The 21,123-nt window shown below is 39.6% G+C and overlaps 2 protein-coding genes and 1 long non-coding RNA gene across 3 annotated transcripts; all 3 read left to right on the forward strand.

Annotated features, from left to right (window-relative positions):
* The first annotated feature begins 6,124 nt into the window (after positions 1-6,124).
* Positions 6,125-7,318, forward strand: LOC145454923 (uncharacterized). Its single transcript, XR_013920250.1, has 2 exons — positions 6,125-6,640; positions 7,114-7,318. It is a non-coding gene; the product is annotated as an uncharacterized LOC145454923 (long non-coding RNA).
* A 955-nt stretch (positions 7,319-8,273) lies between these two features.
* On the forward strand, positions 8,274-9,810 carry LOC145456585 (uncharacterized). Its single transcript, XM_080334719.1, has 6 exons — positions 8,274-8,856; positions 8,991-9,039; positions 9,100-9,165; positions 9,241-9,378; positions 9,441-9,476; positions 9,537-9,810. The coding sequence occupies exons 2-6, from the start codon at positions 9,012-9,014 to the stop codon at positions 9,767-9,769; spliced, it is 501 nt and encodes a 166-aa protein (XP_080190845.1). The 5' UTR covers positions 8,274-8,856; positions 8,991-9,011; the 3' UTR covers positions 9,770-9,810.
* A 6,539-nt stretch (positions 9,811-16,349) lies between these two features.
* LOC145456057 (uncharacterized) lies at positions 16,350-19,189 on the forward strand. Its single transcript, XM_080334088.1, has 7 exons — positions 16,350-16,385; positions 16,853-16,933; positions 17,012-17,111; positions 17,173-17,304; positions 17,904-18,044; positions 18,274-18,489; positions 18,547-19,189. The coding sequence occupies exons 1-7, from the start codon at positions 16,350-16,352 to the stop codon at positions 18,594-18,596; spliced, it is 756 nt and encodes a 251-aa protein (XP_080190214.1). The 3' UTR covers positions 18,597-19,189.
* The last annotated feature ends 1,934 nt before the right edge of the window (positions 19,190-21,123 follow it).

Below are 21,123 nucleotides of genomic sequence, written 5' to 3' on the forward strand. Positions count from 1 at the left end.
AAGGTTGTTCTGGTGCCTGTGGGCGATTTCCATCTATTTCTACTAAACCGACAATCCTTATGGGAGGTCAAGAAATAACGACAAAGTGATTAAAAACAACCTGACGATGAATCATCATTAATGTTGTGCCCAAATTTTCCGAAGACACCCCCTCCCTCAGCTCTATCGGTTGATCTGATCACATGAGCTGAGGATGAATAACCTTTTGACATTAATATGTGAAACTACCAATATTATCGACGAAATTCATTGAAGAGGTTGAAAGAATTTTCGCGCTCTACGCGACTAGAAACCGAATCGCAATAACTTTTCCTGACATTATACTCGCGATTTTGGTGCATATATAGTAGGGGTACCATACCTCCTCTTTCAAGAGGATTTTTCCTCTTTTATGACTTTTTGAAAGTGTCCTCGGAGGACGCCCTAATGTTATCTTTTTGAGATTTTGTCCTATTTTTGGAGAATTTTGTTTCAATATGAGGCAAAATTGACTTAAATACAATAAATCAGCACTGATGTAACGCTCCGGCGGATATTTCAGAAGCTAGGCGGGAAAGTTGGCCTTTTTTATTATTTTTATTCAACCGATCACGAAGTAGGTACAAATTTACCATTTATTCAGGATCTTCCTCCGGTTTTGCTAGTCTCAAATTTTTTAAAAAGTGTCCTCCTTCCAGATTTCCAAAATATGGCAACCCTAATATATAGCAATCATACGGGGATGTTCTGCTTTTATAATTAGAAGCTTTTATACGCAATGGATATCTCAAGAAATCTAGGGTTACCATACGTCCTCTTTTAAGAGGATTTGTTCTCATTGGGAAAAACTCACCGGTTTTTGAGAATTCTTCTCCGGTTTTGCAAGTCTCAAATTTTTGAAAAGTGTCCTCTTTTCAGATTTCCAAAATATGGTAAGCCTAAAGAAATCAGTGACGGCACAAAATACCATAAGGGCTCTCCACAGTGAGAAGCTCAATGTAGCCAATTTTACATGAGTATTCATAGTCCAGGTAGGCCATGACGACCCTCTGCTGAAATGAGGCCGTATGTTATATATGAATCCGAAATGCGTCTCACTACGAAATCGGTATATAATGTGGTGAAATGCGTATAAGTTTTGAGCAAACGATAAAAGGGTGTACGACGACGAAAAAGGGTGAAGATCACCGGTGTAGGTGACGTCGTATTAAGTGATACAAATTGTTGATATACAATGTTCTTTCTAACATCCTGCTTATTTCTGACGTTTAGGCAACCACTGATGGGTGTCAGCTGAAAATATTTCGGTTTATTTAAATTTGAATATGTTCGTGAAAGAGCTTTGTGTCGATAAGTCGGAAGTCATTTTTTTGAAATATTTTCATGAAACTGCTACCCGGCATCATTCTGGGATGAACAAATTTCAGTAATTCGTACTAGTAGTTTATCGAAATGACCGGTGACGAAATAATTATGAATGCAGCATTGGGTAATATATCCAATGTGCGACCTGACCTTGTTGTTGACACACTATCAGTGACCATTCATTAAAGAAAGTACTTCCGCTGGGGCTTGAACTGGCTAGACTGGCGCCGTAGCTATATCGTAGTGGCATAGTTAATATAGGGACAGTGACCCTTTACCCGACTGGCCATGGCTGCTGAAATTTGTGATAAAAAGATTAGTTTGATGGCCTGGTCTAGCGCTAGCAAAATGTATTATTTTCGCGGACCAGTCAGAATATAATTTCAGGCCATCGAATTCCCAGGTCTGGTGTAGACGGCATTGGAGCAATCTTCGCGGAGAGAGTTTTGAAATATATTTTAACAATTTAACTTCAGGATAACTCGCATTCAATTTCGTCAAAGATGTCGAGTCAGAAATTTTGCAACAGGTTAAGAAGTGAATACGTGCAGCCGCTTCAGTTCAGAGTGGAACGGGTCGTTTAGGAAAAATCGAGTAATTGCAGTTCCATTACGGCGGCTTTCTGGAGAAAATGACTGCGCCTTCAAATAGTTATCCGATTTTATCAGTAATTTGAGAGCGCAATATATTTAGAAAGTAGTGCCCCTTTAGGCTGTAATAAGATCAAACCTTTACATTGCAAGTCTGTCTGTGGTATTCGTCTTTGCACAATACAGACTTTATACAACATAATTTTAAGAGGTACGCCGTGGTTTTACACTGCATGCAGATAATTCGCAGGGTACACAGTTGGAACATGTTTGAGAACTCCTGGTACAGTTGAAATTACCCGCGCCTTGGGGGCGTGTAAAAGTGCTGTTTCGGTCCTGTTTACCACCGTCGTAACAATCATACTCATTATACACTTTAGCAGTGTTGGGATCAAGTCACCACCTTCGAGTCACGAGTCATTTCGAGTCATTGCACATTTTGACTCGAGTCAAGTCAAGTCAATCGATTTTCGAAGGTGACTCGAGTCAAGTCGAGTCAAGTCAAGTCAAGTCACGAGTCAAGTCACAATTCAAGTCAAGTTGCCTTTTCGAAGTATGAGGCATGGTTACGTCATTGCATTCTGCTAGCTGTCTAAAATACAGATTGAGTGGTCATTGATTTTGAACCGATGAACGAATATAAAGTTAAATGTACACGCAAGAAGACGCTGTATCGCTCACATATACGTAGAACTGCTAAACTACGTAAGTAATTGCATAGCCTCAGTTTATAGTTACCAGCCAAAATAGAGAATAGCGAAACGAATGGATAAGATGCAATACATTACACATATACAAATTGATATGATGCAATTCGAGCCTGCGCCAATGGTTGAGGTTTACATAAACTATATTCGATTTCAATAAATGAAGAGTTTTGGTTAAGGTATGAACGGAGAACAGAAACATACATGTTGCTGTTAAATTACTTTACTATTTACGACAACGTAAGCTGTAAGCTTCGATCACTTCGCTTGCGGTCAATTTATTTGTGAGAGAACAATGGTTGCTCAGTAAAACGTATGATCATTGAATAATTGGTCGCTTTCACGGGTTCGCCAGCGTTTCGCGAACAATCCGAACATATGCAAGATACAATGATTTTTATCGACACCGATAACTTGATGACTTGAAATTGACTCGTGAATTTTGCTCCGAGTCACGAGTCAATTCACATTTTTGATGCGCCGAGTCAAGTCAAGTCAAGTCATTTTAGCAAAGTGACTCGAGTCAAGTCATACGAAAAAGGTGACTCGAGTCTGACTCGAGTCAAGTCATGACTCGAGTCATCCCAACACTGCACTTAAGTTTGCTCAGAACACACAAAGCACAATGCGATACACGAGAGACAATGCGATGTGGCATAATGTAGAGATAGCAGGACGCTGAAACGACCAATACGACATCTTAATCGAACATTCACCTCGGCCTAGTCACCGACATAACAATTTTCGAAATTCATCTTTCGACAGTCTTTCTTTAGGCGATTCTGCTTGCTCTTTTCGGAAAACCGCTTGTATGCTCCTTCGCGTGGATGGTTTTTCGTTGCGCTTTTTTTTTGTAAAGACGCTGTGAGAACGAGTGGCACCACCAGCACAACTATGTTGATCGATGACGTTTTTTAGCAATCATGTTTTCAAATCTTGCGCCTAGAGCGCTCGAAATGCTAGGGTGACGCGAGGTCGATAAGGTTGAAAATCACTGCTTTCGGCAATGGGCACTATAAGATAGTGATTGGATCTGGATTGATTTTCCATGAGATTGTTGAGGAGAATGTGTTGAAATTAATGATGAAATTGATAGACCCTAAGACATACCAATGGAAATGGATATAAATAACTGCAACTGCTTTCTGTCGTGTGGATAGCGTCTTCAATCACATTCACATTTTACAAGCTTCTCCATGGCGGGATCATATGGATAATACTGACGGGAACGTTGGAAATGTCAAGCAGTTGTTTCTTCAAACAGCCCTATTCTGTCTCGGACTACTTTCAGCCAGTGTTGAGATCAAGTCACTACCTTCGAGTCAAGAGTCATTTCTAGTCATTGCACATTTTGACTCGAGTCAAGTCAAGTCAATTGATTTTCGAAAGTGACTCAAGTCAAGTCACTCGATTTCTGGAGGTGACTCGAGTCAAGTCAAGTCACTCGATTTCTGGAGGTGACTCGAGTCAAGCCGAGTCAAGTCAAATCAAGTCACGAGTCAAGTCACAATTCAAGTCAAGTTGCCTTTTCGAAGTATGAGGCATGCTTACGTCATTGTATTTTGCTAGATGTCTGAAATACAGATTGAGGGGTCATTGATTCTGAACCGATGAACGAATATAGAGTTGAATATACACGCAAGAAGGCGCTGTATCCCTCGCATATACGTAGAAATGCTAAACTGCGTAAGTAATTACTAGGGCAAGTTTTTGAAACTTTTGCAAGTTTTTTTTACAGCTTCTGGCAGCTTCCTAAATACTCGTAAGATATGTAGAATGCTGTTTCAAGCTGTTTGAAGGAATCTTGTAGTGCAACTTTTGTCCATATTTTACATGCAACTTTTTGCAACATTTTGCAACTTTTTCGATTTTGCAGGAAAGTAGTTTTGATTTTGGCGAAACACACTGCTAAATTCGACTACAATACCGCAAAACAGCATTGAAGTAACGCCCTTACGGGTATTTCGGGAGCTGAGCCGATAAGTTGACCTTTTTGTTGATTTTAGTCAATCAATAGAGAATGCGGATGGAAAACTGGGAAGTTGACCTTTTTTTTAGTCAACCGAGCAAAATGTGGTCTTTGCAACTTATGCAATTTTTGTCAAAAATAAATAAATGCAACTTTCCACGGATTTAACTGCAACAAAAACTTGCCCTAGTAATTACATAGACTCAGTTTAGTTACCAGCCAAAATAGAGAAACGAATTGATAGGATGCAATACATTACCCGTTCACATATTAACATGATACAGTTTGAGTATAGAAATTAAACATGGAACGGCAACGACCGATTTTGTAGCTTCGTTCCGCTTCGCCGAGGCTGGAGTGGAGAATTGTTTTGCGTAAGCGACTGTAGGATTTCTGGCAATCCAAAAGCTATCTTCCCGAGCGCAGAAATTATTGAATCTGGTCTTGATCGAAAGCTACTGTTGCACCGATTCCGAAAATATATATTAAAATATTGATCAGGCACTGATCCACCTAGAATCTGTCCTCCAAGTCTGAAATATCGGCATTGTTCAGAACAATCGGGTAACCGCAACACAATGCCCATAACAATGACCCGTTGCGACTCTCCGATTGTTCGAACAATGCCGATATTTCAGACTTGAGGACGGATTCTAGGTGGATCAGTGCCTGATCATTATTTTAATTTATATTTTCGGAATCGGTGCAACAATAGCTTTCGATCAAGACCAGATTCAGTAATTTCTGCGCTCGGGAAGATAGCTTTTGGATTGCCAGAAATCCTACAGTCGCTTACGCAAAACAATTCTCCACTCCAGCCTCGGCGAAGCGGAACGAAGCTGCAAAATCGGTCGTTGCCGTTCCATGTTTAATTTCTATAGTTTGAGCCTGCGCCGATGGTTGAGTAGTAGCCTATATTATAAACTATATTCGAATTCAATTTCAATAAAACAAGAGGTATGGCTAAGGTGAGAACAGAAATGGATGTTTTGCTAGTTTACGACAACGTTCGCTGTAAGCTTCGATCACTTCGTTTGCGGTCAATTTATTTGTGAGAGAACAATGGAGAATCAGTAAAACACACGATCTTTGAATGATTGGTCGATTTCACGGGCTACTGCAGAGTTTCGCGAACAATTCGAACATATGGAAGTTATACAGTGATTTTTATCGAAACCGATCTTGATGACTTGAAATTGACTCGTGAATTTTGGTTCGAGTCACGAGTCAATCCGCATTTCTGATACTCCGAGTCAAGTCAAGTCAAGTCATTTTAACAAAGTGACTCGAGTCAAGTCAAGTCATGCGAAAAAAGGGACTCGAGTCTGACTCGAGTCAAGTCATGACTCGAGTCATCCTAACACTGGTATATAGTAGGGTACAAGAAACAACTGGCAATCGTAGCTAATGTGGTTTTACACCATGGCCATTATATTATATTATAAGGCTATGGCTATACGGCCGCGGTCTCGCCGGTTACATTCGTCGTCATGGATAGAACTGATAAAATCAGTTTAGGATGTATAATATTGTTTGGGAAACTAGAAATATCAGCACCGCATGCTCAGTTGATCATCTGTTAATGGCGGACAAGGCGACCAGTAATGGGTTACATTAGGTTACCGTTACGCGTTACTGGGTTTCTGAGATTCGTTGTAAACAACCAACGCACAACTGTGACATCACAAGCAGCCTCTGGTTAAGTAAGTACAGTAAGTAGTGAACAACACTTGGAATAAATATCAATTTGTACGAGATTAGATGAAAAAGAAAGGGACTATATGTAATAATGTTTCTGTATGGAAAACACGACCTAGATCAAACATTATAACGTGGCCAGTAAATATTATTGGTGGCATATGTGAGCGGATGAATATATCACTTATTTCGAAATCGCCTGAGTGTCGTCTGGCCAGTGGCCGTTATTGAGATTTGAGCAAAGGGTGAAGCGAAGCTTGTTGTGCTTGAAGAAAGTGGACACGATCGTTGAAGATTGCTAGGAATGCTGAATGGGGTACGCATCGTAAAAGGTACAGTACTGCATAGCATTTGTTACCGTGAATATCTACGACTGTGCACACCACCGGGATGACTTTGATTTCATGATTGAAATATTTCATTCGCCGCATTTTCTGTTCTATTTTGGGATATTAGTCGACTTATATAGTGACCTGTGCCACCACATACTCCGCCGCGGAGGAGTTGAAACTGTTGGTTTCTTACTGTGATTTTCGGGCCATACCATAGAGATGTTTTCATTCACTGCTGGATTTGTTTGGCACACACGCCACCTCAAATGAGGAACCTTTTGCTTCAATACATTAGATAAAGTATGTCTTGAATCTCTGCTATATCATGTAAAATGCGGAGCCGTCATCACACAATGTACCAGTACCGGTACTTCGAAACATGTTAGATTTTTGTTAGCCCATTTGTCTTAGTCTGTCATGTCTAGGTTAGCAACTTTGCTTAATAGAGCGACTTATGCATGAATTCTTTTCAGTGAAACTGCATGTTACACAGAAGGAATGAGGACGAGAAAAAGAAACAGCTGGAAGTTTGGCCGGTGGTGGAATTAATTCACCTTCTCTTGAGACCACTCGTGTTACTGCATGTCTCCTAAAGAAGAATTAGACCTCCAGCAGCAATACTTTTCCATCGATAACCATTTCATCGTGAATCATGAATGAATATACAGTTTGTACCAATGTCGTTTTGGGAGTGTGAAGAAACTTTTCCGATATTTTAGCATCGCGTTGCTTTGCGAAAGGTATGGATGTACGCGAATTTACAAGCTGGTATGTAGTCCAGATTTACACGGACAGCATGTAGGTAGGTAGGCGGTAAAATTACAGTCTCGGTCGTAAATGTACAGGAGAACATGTAGATTGGATAAACCGCGGGAGACTGTAACATTACAGTCTGGTGTGTAAAGTTAGATTACCAGACGAATGTAAGTTAAATTTACGTTGACTAACGGTAATGTTATATTACCACGAAATGTCTGGCTACCGTGCTTCCAAACATTTCGCGGTAAGTCGAGGTTTTTATTTTTTACAGTGTATGTTTGTTTTACACAGATTTTGTTTTCAATACAACCCCAACTCTGCTCACCTATTGCGCCCTAACTAGGGTTGCATCACGACGGCGACTTGCAATATCCGTATTATGTTAGGGTTGCCATACGTCCGGAATCTCACTGTAATAACTGCGTCCTGGACGAAATTCTAAAATGTGCTTAATATCCAGAATTTTAATGGCTTGAAGTAGAATCAAGCAATAGTAGGTATAAATAATAATATTTCAAGCAGATTTACGATATTTTAAACTCACTGCAACGTAGGCTATATTGGTAATAATATGGGGCCCACGCACCGCCCTCGCAAAAATAAAATCAAAAATAAATATAAATAACCACCATTTACCGAAATAAGTCAAATTGTAATTGGAATTATAAGATAACGGTATATTCCCAGAGGTGGCTGAGGCCGTTTGGATGCTTCAGTCAAAATGCCTGGTTACATGCTCGATTCGACTTGAAGTTCAAGCCGTCTCCGGTGACGTCACGCTGACTCGCTAAAGCGCGCAGTTTACATGAATCTTTACTCCACTGTTTTGTTACGCCGTTACCAAATATTTTCGAACGGTGCATTGCATTTGTGAATTGGAGTAAGAGCTAGGTTGCGTTTGGCAAATAGCATGAGCAAAGTAGCACGACCAGGTGTGTGGTCCGATGTAGAAACTTTTTTTCTTCTTGATATAATCGAGGAGAAGAATATAATCAACAAGATAGATGGTTGTCGAGGAAGGAATCAGCAATACTACCAAAGTGTTACTGAAGAATTCATGAAGAGAAATATAGAAAGAGACTTGTTAGTTTTGTGAGCATTTTACTGTAGTGGTATTGAAATTACGACTTTTAGTAACATTTCCACCGAGATTTTGCCTCGTCACTGCAGATAGACTACCTCACCGCACCATCTTTATATATAGATAGCTACAACTGTAATACTTCTGATAGTGTCCGTCAATTCTGTTTATGTATATTGCATAATGTGAAAAAATACCGAGATAGTGAGAAATATTGCCATATGAATTCAGGAAACAGATATCTACGAAGTGGAAAAATATGAAGAACATTTACTACAGTAAATTGAACGTAGCGTCGAAGTCAGGAGCCGGTGCAGTGACCTGGATTTTCTACGATAAAATGCATAGCCTTTTGTCACAGAGACCACGAACCAAAGTAAACAGTTGTTATATGTTAAGCCGTAGGCCATTTGTAATCTTATCTGCAGTGATATGTGATTTGCTTCCATTTTTCATGATCATTGAACTGTTTTTATGCTGTCATACATCATGCCTATTATTGAATTCAAGGCTTTTCAATGAGATTTGACAATGGTGGACACCATGTGCCAGCAGTTTGGTATGATACAGATTTGTCAGTGACATAAATTCTGGAACTAACTAGTTCTTGTCATTTTAGATGCAACACCGGATGAACTGCTCTCCGTCGATGATGATGATGCTGCTGCTGCTGATGACTCAAATTGTATGTTATATTAGTTCATGCATCATTTTACATCGTTGTAGGCTATTTCATCTTTACGATTGACTATATTTCTAGTGGCCAGTGAAGAGACTGCGACAACATCGACATCGTCGCCTCAGTCAACCGCCACCCTTTTCAACGTTAGTTGTGAAACTGCAGACGAAGCGGATGAGACTGAGACTGGCATGCCTAGAACTAGGAAGCGAAGAGCAGGTGCAAAGTACACGAGTACCAGTTTGTTATAGGAAATTGACAATCATAAAATAATGTTTTAGATGTGAGAAATATTCGCCAGCATAAGAGAAAAAAAGGTAATGTACAATTAATTTGGATATTTTGATGTGTATAATGGAGCACTTTTCGTTTTTCAGACGATGATGGATGGCAAAAATACATCAATGCATTCACTGAGCAGTGCGAGAAGGATCGAATTTGTAAAGAACAGCTAGTTAACAAGATGAACGAGACCTTGATGGAATCGCTCAGAATACTGATGATGAGACAAGATGTAGGAGTTGTACATACAAATAGAAGTGAATGTCAGTCACCACCTGTGGTGGTACATGTGGAGATTGATGATTCTATCAACAATGATGAAAGTTGAATGCTAAGCTTAAGAGTTAATAAAATTCATGTAGTTCATCTTGTGGTACTAGTAATTTGGCTCTTGCTCAAATTGTGATACTGATAAGTTTAGCAATATCCTGCACCTAGCTGCAAAGTGCCAGCTACTACCGTGTTTGCCAACTAGAATGCCTACCAACTAGACACTCCTATTTCCTGCATTACACATTTGTATTTAAATTATACAACTGTATTCACCAAAAATTGAATCCATATCTTATTATCGACAAAAAGACATTCGCAGAGGCTGCGTGTCAGCCAAGTGCTGAACTATTGCCTGGCGAACCCTAGCGCCATCATTATGCTGGTTTTCGCTTTGTGAAAGAGAATGTGTTGGCGGTTGAGGAAAGCAGTGGTTTTGGTCAATCTGTTCAGGTATAGCGATTGCATTCTTTTCGCACAAATTGTGCATAGCACAGCATGTTGACACAATTTCAGGTACCATGTCAATTGATGCACCAATTTTCTTTCCCAATATTCGCCACCGTGCCTTCAGCCTCTCAAAAGCATTCTCAACACATATGCGAACACTGGAATGGTACACGTTGAATGACTCCTAATCAGGGGGCAAGCCAAAACCGATGAATGGCTTGATAAGCCATGGTAGAAGTGGGTATGCCGGATCTCCGAGTATCAGTTGAGGAATTTCCACTTCATTCAACCAGATAGATGCCTAAAAAAATAATGAAAAAATTCGTTTTCACATGTTCAGTGAAATAAAGTCGCAATGTTTTCCAAACCTTGGGTAACTTGTCGTGATGCTTGAATACACCTGATTCGGTGAAGACGGCTGCATCGTGGGTACTACCAGGCCATTTCACATTTATGTCTCTAAACCTTAAATTTTTATATGTCCTTATAGTCTATTAATATCAATTTTTGACATATTCTTCACACTTACATATACCGATCATCGACAACTGCTTGCAAAATTATTGAATCCCAGCCTTTTCGGTTTGTATAATCCTTTTTGCCCTCACATGGCACCGTCACTGGAATGTGGGTTCCGTCGACACATCCAACAACCTATCATGAAAGATGTATAGGCATATTACTGAGCAACAATGCAGATTTTCAATGAATTCTTGTGAACCTGAGGAAAGTGGTGATGTCTCTGTATCCGCATTGCGATTTCTTCAGCCTCTTCTGGCTTTGGCCACGAAATGAACACATGGAGTTGCTTGGTTATTGCCTGACAGAATCTTATAACAAAAATACAGATTAGTTTGACAGTTGACTATATATACATCAATCAAGGAAATTCCAAATTACCGTTTAAGGCACCTGCAAACCGACGACTTGCTTACTCCAAAAATGTGTGCAACAGTACGGTACTCAGCAGAGGATGCTAGCATATAAATTGCGATGGCGGCTCTTTTGTCTGTAGGTATTGGTTTCCTCACTGGCACATCATATGATGATATTAAACATTTTGCTAGACGTTGGCGAACTCAGTCTATAGATAAATTTACGACTAAGATATTATCACACTACCTGGCCTCATATCTTCGTTAATTAGGTTCAATAATTATATAAAAGTTTCCTTAGTCAACCGAAAATTTTCAATCCATGGAGCGTTGTTGTATTCAGCAACATCTTTTTCCCAATATTCCCCGTATCTAAAGTATAGCCATACTATCACAACAGTACGCTGTAAATTGTCAGGATACTATACAATAAAGTTCTGGTGTTTATTAGTTGTCGTAAATACGAATCTAGACAAACCTTGGATGCATCCATACTCTTCCGGTACGGTTGTCTGTTGAGGAATCCATAATCCTGGGGGTTGATGCCTCCCCAGCAAACACCCGATCTCCCACGGACTCACGGGTAGGGGAGATGTGGTACCGATGGATCAAAAATTACAAAATGATCTCTGGCCCTCAAATCTTCAGCCGAGAATAGCAGATCTTTTGATGGCTCAACACTTCGATACAAGCTCTACCTATCGCGGCCATTTAAATGAATATCAGCCTTTTCAAAAAATATTTATAAACGTTTAAAATTTGTTGCTCGAACGTGTCATCGGTCCCCACCCGGTGGGTCCAAAGGCACGCGACCCTGGGACCTATGAGACATACGCTCAAAAACTCGAATTTGTTAACTTGTTTTATTGTTTACTCTAAGCTAAGCTACAGCAAGCCAATGAAGAATGTTTCGTCGCGACCTTCAAGAATAAAATACATTATATCAACTCAAATGTTGGCATAAAATCATGTTTTGATTTACGTCTAAATTTACAAAATTAATGCCACATACATATTATCCGCAAATCGACATTTGACTTTCAAATACCTCGTAATAGCGATAAAACACCGCAGGTAACTATGATTTACAGCCTATATATATGTAGGCGAGTTTCTGTTGTTAAGTGATTAGTTGGTCCATCTATTTTGCTTGATTTGGTTATGGTACCATAGGTCCCCCACCCCATAAATATTGTAATTAACTTGAAAATAGTCCACTCGAGGATGGTATTGATTCAAAAGATATGTGCCATTATATACCATGATACAAGTCATATACCTCACATCAGAAATTATGGCGGGTTTGTTAGTCTGAACGGCGTTATAGAAAAATGCAAATGTCGATCCAAATTTACTTTACACCCCCTAAAGCGTAAATCATTCGTTACAAACCCCATAACTCATCCAGGTCGATATTTTTTGCATGTGAGGAAAGATTCTGTCAGCATGTACTTGTAGACAAAATCACGGACTGTAATCATGGAATTATCATGGAGAATTTTTCAAGTATTTTCGGTCCCAGTGATCCATCGGTACCACATCTCCCCTACGTCCATATTTATGCCCAATCGTCCCACGTCCTATTTTTAGTGACTGAGGACTTGCTCAGTAAGTCACAAATTGACGTCCAATTATGTAACTCCAGGTGACTACCAGAGGAAGTAACTTCAAGAATGCTCCTATGCCTGTCACCAATGACCACTCCAGTGGATGTCATAATGATGGGGTATCTGGATGCCATACACATAGGAGTTGGTCAGGACATCCCTATTAGGATATCGTTTGATTGATTTTTTTCTAATGTGGAATCAATGCGAAATGAAAGTTTTCTGAATGCACTAGCTCATGATTACATGTGAAATCCCCTGGAATGGAACCGTGATAGCAATGTCAATACGGAAATGACTTTTCCATCGCACAGAACTTCACAAGACCGGTTATCGATCATCGTGGCCGCAATCTGTTAAAGAGGTCTGATATAATAATGTATAATGTCTTTGGAACCACAGCATTTTATTATAGAGTGTCTCATCCTCTATAATTTAATGATGATGTGAATCTTCTGTGCGATCGGTACGATCTTGAGAAATTCAATCAACCAAAACGCTATTGCAACACAATCTTCTTTCTTCTGTCCGGTGACGTAATCGATCGCACGTGGTTCATGGTAGATCTTGAACAGACGTGTTTACGGTAATGGTAATGGCGGATCGACTGGAATATGAGAGGGAATGGATTAGAAGCAGTGGTGGCCCTAGGATTGGGGGGGCCCTGGGCGAAACTTACAGGGGGGCCCCCATATATCTATAAACACAGCTTCTGGGGGGCTCCGCCCCCCAGACCCCCCACCCCACCCCTCTAAATACAACTTTTACATATATTGCATGTCTATATACTACGTCAAAATTTGGGGAATGTTTATGCGGTATGTAACTATTTACTATAAAATCAATCACAAAATCAACAGGCAACTGTGTCATTCAAGTTCAAGATCTGATTTTCATGCGTGAAAGTTATCACAAATAAAGTGGCAATGGAAACTCAAAAAGAAAAAGTTCATACTTTTTCAAGGAAACGATGACAGGATTGTAATGACTCGAGTCGTGATATTTTAGTGACTCGACTTGGCTCACATCAAAATATAAAATAGGATTGACATTTGACTCAATTCCAACCCCGAATAAGACCAAGAGCTAATCGACCACTAAGGTGACCAAACAATGAATTTGATAGAACACGTATATAGAATTGAAACTTCCAATGAATGAAGAAACTATTATGACCGGACAATTGAATTAATGCATTTAGTACTTCAAAAAAGTAGAAATCAAAATGATGATAGGAAATATGACACAAAGTAAAAAAAACAACTACATGGAAACTATCATACGGGTACAAAATGATATTGGCCAGGTGTAAACTTACCAAAGCAGTCGAGACATCATGATTCATGAATAATTAAAACATCAACAACAACAAACAACTATGACTTCCCTTCTTTGACGAGATGACTCAACCAAGAGGAGTTTATGGTCATGAAGAATTATTACCGGATCACTCAACAAGGATTAACTCATGGACTTTATTTCAAAAATTATTTATTCGTAACAGCCAACACAGCAAATGTACCTACAGAAAAAAACAAATACCGGTATATTACAAATCACCATTTGTCCCAGAAGTGACCTAACCAAGACATAGTTACATGTTTATGCTAAATTTTACATTGAATGCTTGCAATGGTACCGGTCATAAAACAGCTTAGCTAGACCACCTCGTCTAAATGTCTAAAGATAGAATAGAAGAAGCTCTTGAACCTGACAATAAAATGAGGTGAGGGGTCAGAACCAGGCTCATGATAATTTTCAAAATTAAGTCATACACAGCGTCATATTCAAATATTGTTGGCGCAACACTGTCCACACAAAGATTGCGAACGCCAGTTTCAAGAGGAACTAAACATTATCCAAATCTCCAACTTCTGCCTACAATTTAGGCTACATTGCTGTCACAACTTTGAAATTATATATTCAATAGGGGCCACTGACATGGAGTTAGCCTATTACTGAAAATGAATGAGATGCACCAGTCACTGAAAATATATACTTACTGTATACACTAGTAGTTTTAATGTTATTGTAATTGTAAAGCACTGAGAAAAAGGTGTAGAATATCATTTAAAAATATCATGAAAGTGATAATCCTTCACGACAAAATTTCACGTTAGCGGATGCGATCGCGTCTTTCGCACAAATCTCTCCCAAATAAAAATTAGAAGAAAAGGAGTAGCAGCCCGGTCTTCAAAATTATGTGAATACTTGGTGAGTGAATAGTGCGATACCAAAATCTGCAAGGATTCTGGGCGGGGGACTCAAAGCATGTTAATAAACCGGGTCGCCGTCAAGAGCATTTAGAAGATTTTCATCTAATTACAAAATGAATAGAGTACGGTACTCAAAACAAAGCATGCACTTCTAATCGGTGCAAACATTTGATCATCGACCCCTCTTTACGACAACATATTCCACATTGGTGCATGGATATCCATGGTTATTCGCAATATGATAACTATAAATTGCGTAAATGTAGGAGGGGCCCCCCTCATAAAATCAAGTAAGGTCTTTTAACGTGCACAGAAATTTGATGATCGACAACAGTTTACGGTACCATATTCTACATGGGTACATATATATTCACGGTTATTCGCAAAATGATAACCAAAAATTGCGTAAATGTAGGAGGCCCCTCTCATAAAATCGAGGTAAGCTCGTACAACGCGTGCAGAATTCAATTATCGACAACTGTTTACAGTTACCGTATTCTACATGGGTAGGCCTGCATGTATTTTCAGTTATTTGCAAAATGATAATCAAAAATCGCTTAAATGTAGGAGCCCCCTTTTTAAAATCAAAGTATGCTCTTTTACCGCGCACAGAAATCTGATGATCGACAACAGTTTACAGCATCATATTCTACATGGGTACATATATTTTCACGGTTATTCGCAAAATGATAACTATCAATTGCGTAAATGTAGGAGGGCCCCCCTCATAAAATCGAGGTAACCTCGTACGCGTGCAGAATTTAATGATCGCCAACTGTTTACGGGACCATATTCTACATGGGTACATATATTTTCACAGTTATTCGCAAAATGATAACCAAAAATTGCGTAAATGCAGGAGGGGCGCCCCTCATAAATCGAAGTAAGCTCGTACAACGCATGCATGATTTATTGATCGACAACTGTTTACGGTACCATATTCTACATGGGTACATATATTTTCACAGTTATTCGCAAAATGATAACCAAAAATTGCGTAAATGCAGGAGGGGCCCCCCTCATAAATCGAAGTAAGCTCGTACAACGCGTGCAGGATTTAATGATCGACAACTGTTAACGGTACCATATTCTACATGCGTACATATATATTCACGGTTATTCGCAAAATGATAACCAAAAATTGCGTAAATGTATAGGAGGCCCCCCTTCATAAAATCGAGGTAAGCTCGTACAACGCGTGCAGAATTTAATGATCGACAACTGTTTACAGTTACCATATTCTACATGGGTAGGCCTGCATGTATTTTCAGTTATTTGCAAAATGATAACCAAAAATCGCTTAAACGTAGGAGCCCCATTATAAAATCAAAGTATGCTCTTTTACCGCGCACAGAAATTAGATGATCGACAACAGTTTACGGTACCATATTCCACATGGGTGCATGGATTTTCACGGTTATTCGAAAAATGATAACTAAAAAATGAGAATTATGATTGACCACTTTTTACGGTACTGTACCATATTCTGTATGGATACAAGGATTTCCACGGTTATTCAGAAAATGGTAATAGTTGAAAAAAAGAGCGTAAACCGGAGAAATAGTTGGAAAAAAAGCGCGTAAACCGGAGAAATAGTTGGAAAAAAGCGCGTAAACCAAGGAGGGGGGGCCCCTCGAAAGCGCGTAAATCAACCAGGGGGGCCCTGGGCGACCGCCCACCTCGCCCACCCCAAAAGCCACCACTGATTAGAAGGAAACGTTTGCGTCGTAGATTGTGGCCGCTGTCGTCAGTTCGGAGTCTTTTAGCGTCCAGGGCTATTTTGCTCGAACTTGGAAATAGTAAGATTGTGTTTTTAAGCATTGCACATGAATTTTTCTATTGAATGTGTGTGTTCAATCTGTGCCTAAAGATTGGTTGCAATTCGGTTGTGAATATTTATATCACTATTTGACTGACCTATTTTCCGTGAACAGGGAAGGGGCATACCTGTGTAAATCATGTTTTTTAGGAGTCTAAAGATGGATAGTACCAGAAAAAATATTTTGTAGTAGTTTTCACTTCCGAGAGAGCTGCGGCTATCGTCCATTATTCGTGGATAATACTGTCAGATCATGTAAGTTGCTGTGATGAATTATGTCATTGGTAATTGCATCTCTTGATGACAATTAAGGGAGAACAGCAATGTTTTTAGCCGCCAAGCCATTCCCGATCAAAAGCTCGAAATGGAGTTCAGCCTAATCAGCCACCAGAAAATTGGTCGAAACATTATATAAGAATACTATATAGAACAGGTATGTTCTACTATCAAAGTGCTAGGAATGGATTGGTACCGGTAGTCGCAGTATTTTCCAGACTTGTGGGAAAAGGCCGATTCGAAAGTGCAAGAAGCTCTGTATACAAGTAATGTGGACGCAGACTCGGATATCGGCACAAAACGAAGAGTTGAAGCGCCTGCGCGATTTGTGGAACAGAGTTCTGATTCTGGTGAATAGAACAAAATGATCCGAATTCGTGTCAATTAGTGTTACTAGTCAGACTTCACTTTATGAAAATTTGTGATCTGAAATTTCGTGCAACAACTGTTCAACTAACTCTCTGGTGTTATTACAGATGTAGATACCAACACAGTACCAAAATGCTATGCTGGTAAAGATTTAGATCACCTTGCGGCACCTCGTCGGAAACAGACCAGCAGATAGAAGCCTAATCGTGGGGTCACAGTTTAAAAAGTAATAAGTTCTGATGAAGGTTCGCATCCTTCTCTAACTATTACAGTTGTTTGGATGTTGTTGAAGTAGATGTCAATCTTCTATTAGTTCAATCACTTGTCAAATCGTACCTTCGCAACTCTATGCGGGGAAGTGTGTAATCACAAATTGGCGTGTACATTAGATATCATTAGCTGTAATTACTACACTGCTACAAAACAATGACAATGATCATATTCTTACTACTTCCAGATTGTATTTTAAGGATTTCATTAAGAATTGAAATGACGAGTCGATTCAACTTTCATTGAACATCATACTTGCATACAAGCTATATATGATTCAACGCAATTGAGGTATTTCAATTCATTGCAGGGGAAGATGCGAACAAAGTACCGAAACGCTCAGCTGGTGAAGAAGATTTGCGCAACTTCGTGCCATCTCCTCGTGTGAAAAAGATTAGAGCACAGAAAACTTCATGTCAAGCTAGACACAAAGAGAAAAGCTCTGGTGGAGGTTGGGATCCGTCTTTTCTAATTTTTGCAGCTGTTCATATTGATTTTATGCTCCAAATGAACGCAAGTGATATGTCTTCTTGGCTATCCCAATATAGCAAACCAGTCACATGTGTGTCTAAGTGATGATATCTGAAAGTAGTAGGTTAAGTGGTAAGTTGTTTTGATTCACCAAGTTGATATGCATAAGACTGCTTATATAGCGTATGACACAATTTGATTTTTTCCAGATTACGATATGGGTCTAAGCTCGAGTCGTGATGCCACCAAGACAGAAAATCGATTCGAGCAACTGGATTTCATTCGTGAAGACATCCATGGTGTTTCTCGAAACATTGAGGGCTTACGTGAAGACGTCGATAGTCTACGTCGGCAAATGAAGAGTAATGAAACACTTCTGCTACAATGCATGCAGAAAGTAGAAAATTACGATCGCAGAAGTCCTGGTTAGTATAACCAAACTCGAATAAGGATCGATGAGATTCTTTCCGAACCCTTTCAAGATAGTGAGGATCTGGAATCATTCATGAATGAGCGATTGAACACGGAGTAAAGGAGGTGTGAAATGGCAAGGGAATGTATACCAGTAGTTCTCAAGAAGTTTTACAGCTTGGGACACACTAGGATAATATTTAACAATCCCTACGTACTTGAAAGGATTGGCATTGTAACACTATGACGCATTATTTCTCTTAATCCAAGTACGCATTATTGACAACACGGCATATATGATTTCATCAAATACCTTTTGCAAATGGGCTTTTCGGAGTGCAGAACTTATATATATTGCAGCAAACAATACGTTCATGAAGGAACATCTCTACAGGCCGGTAATCTTTCATTAGTGTTCTGTCATTCGGTTGTTTTACAGCTGATTTTGTGGGCGTGTACCGTAACCATGCGTTGTTTACTGCCGCTTGTGACTCCTTGTACTTGTCATTACTACGTCACAATGACTAAATTCTTACTATATTTCAAACTTGGTTAACCTCTTACTGGTGTTAGCGTTGAAGCTGCAACAGCTCATGAAACATAATGAGCCAATATGACCGGAGCTGAACAAGGAACACCTTGCAAACTCTACTCGCAAATCCGTGCAGAAGTTGGTGCTATCAAGCTTTGGTCCATTTATGAACGTTGCCAAATTTATTCCACTCTGAGCTTCTAGTTGATAAGCTTCCAGTCCCTCAATTTTGTTTTGCAAACTGTTGTAGCTTCCTAACCTCGACTGTTGACTTCAAACATGCTGATTGCTTCAATTTTCTAGGTATCGGCAATGTCTTCAATTGAAAGGAGAAACTTGAGTCAAACAGTTATAAGAATATATTACCGAGTGGGAATCGACACTGTGTGGCAAGGGATTCAACCGTAAAAAGAAGGCATGGATCGAGCGTTCCATGTATAGAATGATTTACTGTGAGTTGAACGATACATAACTAATTGGGATATCGATTAAACCAAGGGTTCTCAACCTGTGGGGCGTAAGAAAAATATACTATATAGACTATTATATCAGAGGTGCTATACTATATATACTATTATACTATTAGATCAGAGGTGGGCAACCTGCGTCCGTACGGCCTCATGCGGACGTAGAAGGGAACTTGTGCGGCCGTCGACGGCTATTTAATTAGTATGTGTCGGCTGCCGTTGACATGCAAATTGGAATTACGAATTCACTTCCGAATTTTTAAGAGATTTTAATTATAATCTTGAAATTTTCTTCGCTCTCTGGGCAATTCAACAAGACTTAATTTTCGATTTTAATGCAGCAGCGCCCTTCTCAATCTGTGTCGCAATGGGAGTCGTCAAGAAATAACAATTCATTCGCGGCTCTGAAAGTTTTCGCGCTCCGCGCGACAATAAGCACTTCCGGCAACTACTGATAACATTGCCACTCACAATTTCGGTGCGTACAATAGGCCATTGTGAAAAGTAGAATAGTCCGGAGTTCACCGGGAATGGATATGGACAGTTTGCCATAGGTATTTTGCGTCCAGATCGTTCATTGCGGCTATGCCCATATACATAAGTAATCAAAATGCGGCCATGATTAGCAAAAAGGTTGCTCACCGATGTATTAGATGATGAGCTCTTTGACATGACGATAAATGCAAGGGTGGTCAGGGGGATGCAATCTTTAAGACCATCGCCAGGGGGGGGGGGGCGTGTTGAAATAGATTGAGAACCGCTGGATTAACCGATAATCTCTTTTCAGTTGCCTGCTGCAAAATCCACTCTTCAACAACACAAGCAGAATATGAAGTCGCCGTAAATTCTCTGTTGCGCCATGCCCCGGAAAAAGTAAAGAAGAAGTTGAAGGTATGCGTCAATTAACCTCGTATGAAAACCAGATGGTGTCAAGATAGTAGTCGTTGGTACTCAAGTAGAAGTAATGTCATTGGTTTCCTCCTATTCAAAACTAGCGATTGACATGGTAAAGTCGACTCTGCTTGAATCGTACACCAGATAACCGCTTTATTCGGTCAAATTACTGTTCAGGACTTGAAAATTGCACGTAAAAACTCTATTCAATTTTACGAAAGTGAGCGAAACCAAATTGCAAATGAAGCAGAGTCAAATGTATGTCCAAACTGAAGTTGATGTATAAGTAGCGATTTACAGGGCATGTTGAACCTATTTCAATTAGGAGAATGACGAGGCAGTTTCGCTTCATAATTCCTAAAACTTCAGGAGTGGCCGCCTGAGATGGAATATCCTATTGTTCAAACTCATTTTAATTGTTAAATTCCCAATAGTCTACTGACACAACCATATTGGCGTACAACTGGTATGATGTTATTTTCCATAAAAGACATTTTGTTGCTGTTTATAACTAGCATGCAGTAATTAATTGCACCAGACCGATTACGGTTGCACGATAATTTGACTAAACCTGAAAAAAGTTATTGAAGGGCCGTGTAGGTCCGTTATTGTCTAAAAGGGGTGTGGGAAGACAAAAAGGTTAAGAACCACTCATTTAATACATAATTCGTATTGATGTATATGTAGCGGTTTATAAGACATGCTCAATATACTTCAAGTATAGGAAACTACATTTTATCAAGTGTCTCTTTCAT

This window comes from Botryllus schlosseri, chromosome 14 (genome assembly GCF_051294905.1).
Source record: "Botryllus schlosseri isolate E-star chromosome 14, Bs_hap1, whole genome shotgun sequence".
NCBI classification, from domain to species: Eukaryota; Metazoa; Chordata; class Ascidiacea; order Stolidobranchia; family Styelidae; genus Botryllus; species Botryllus schlosseri.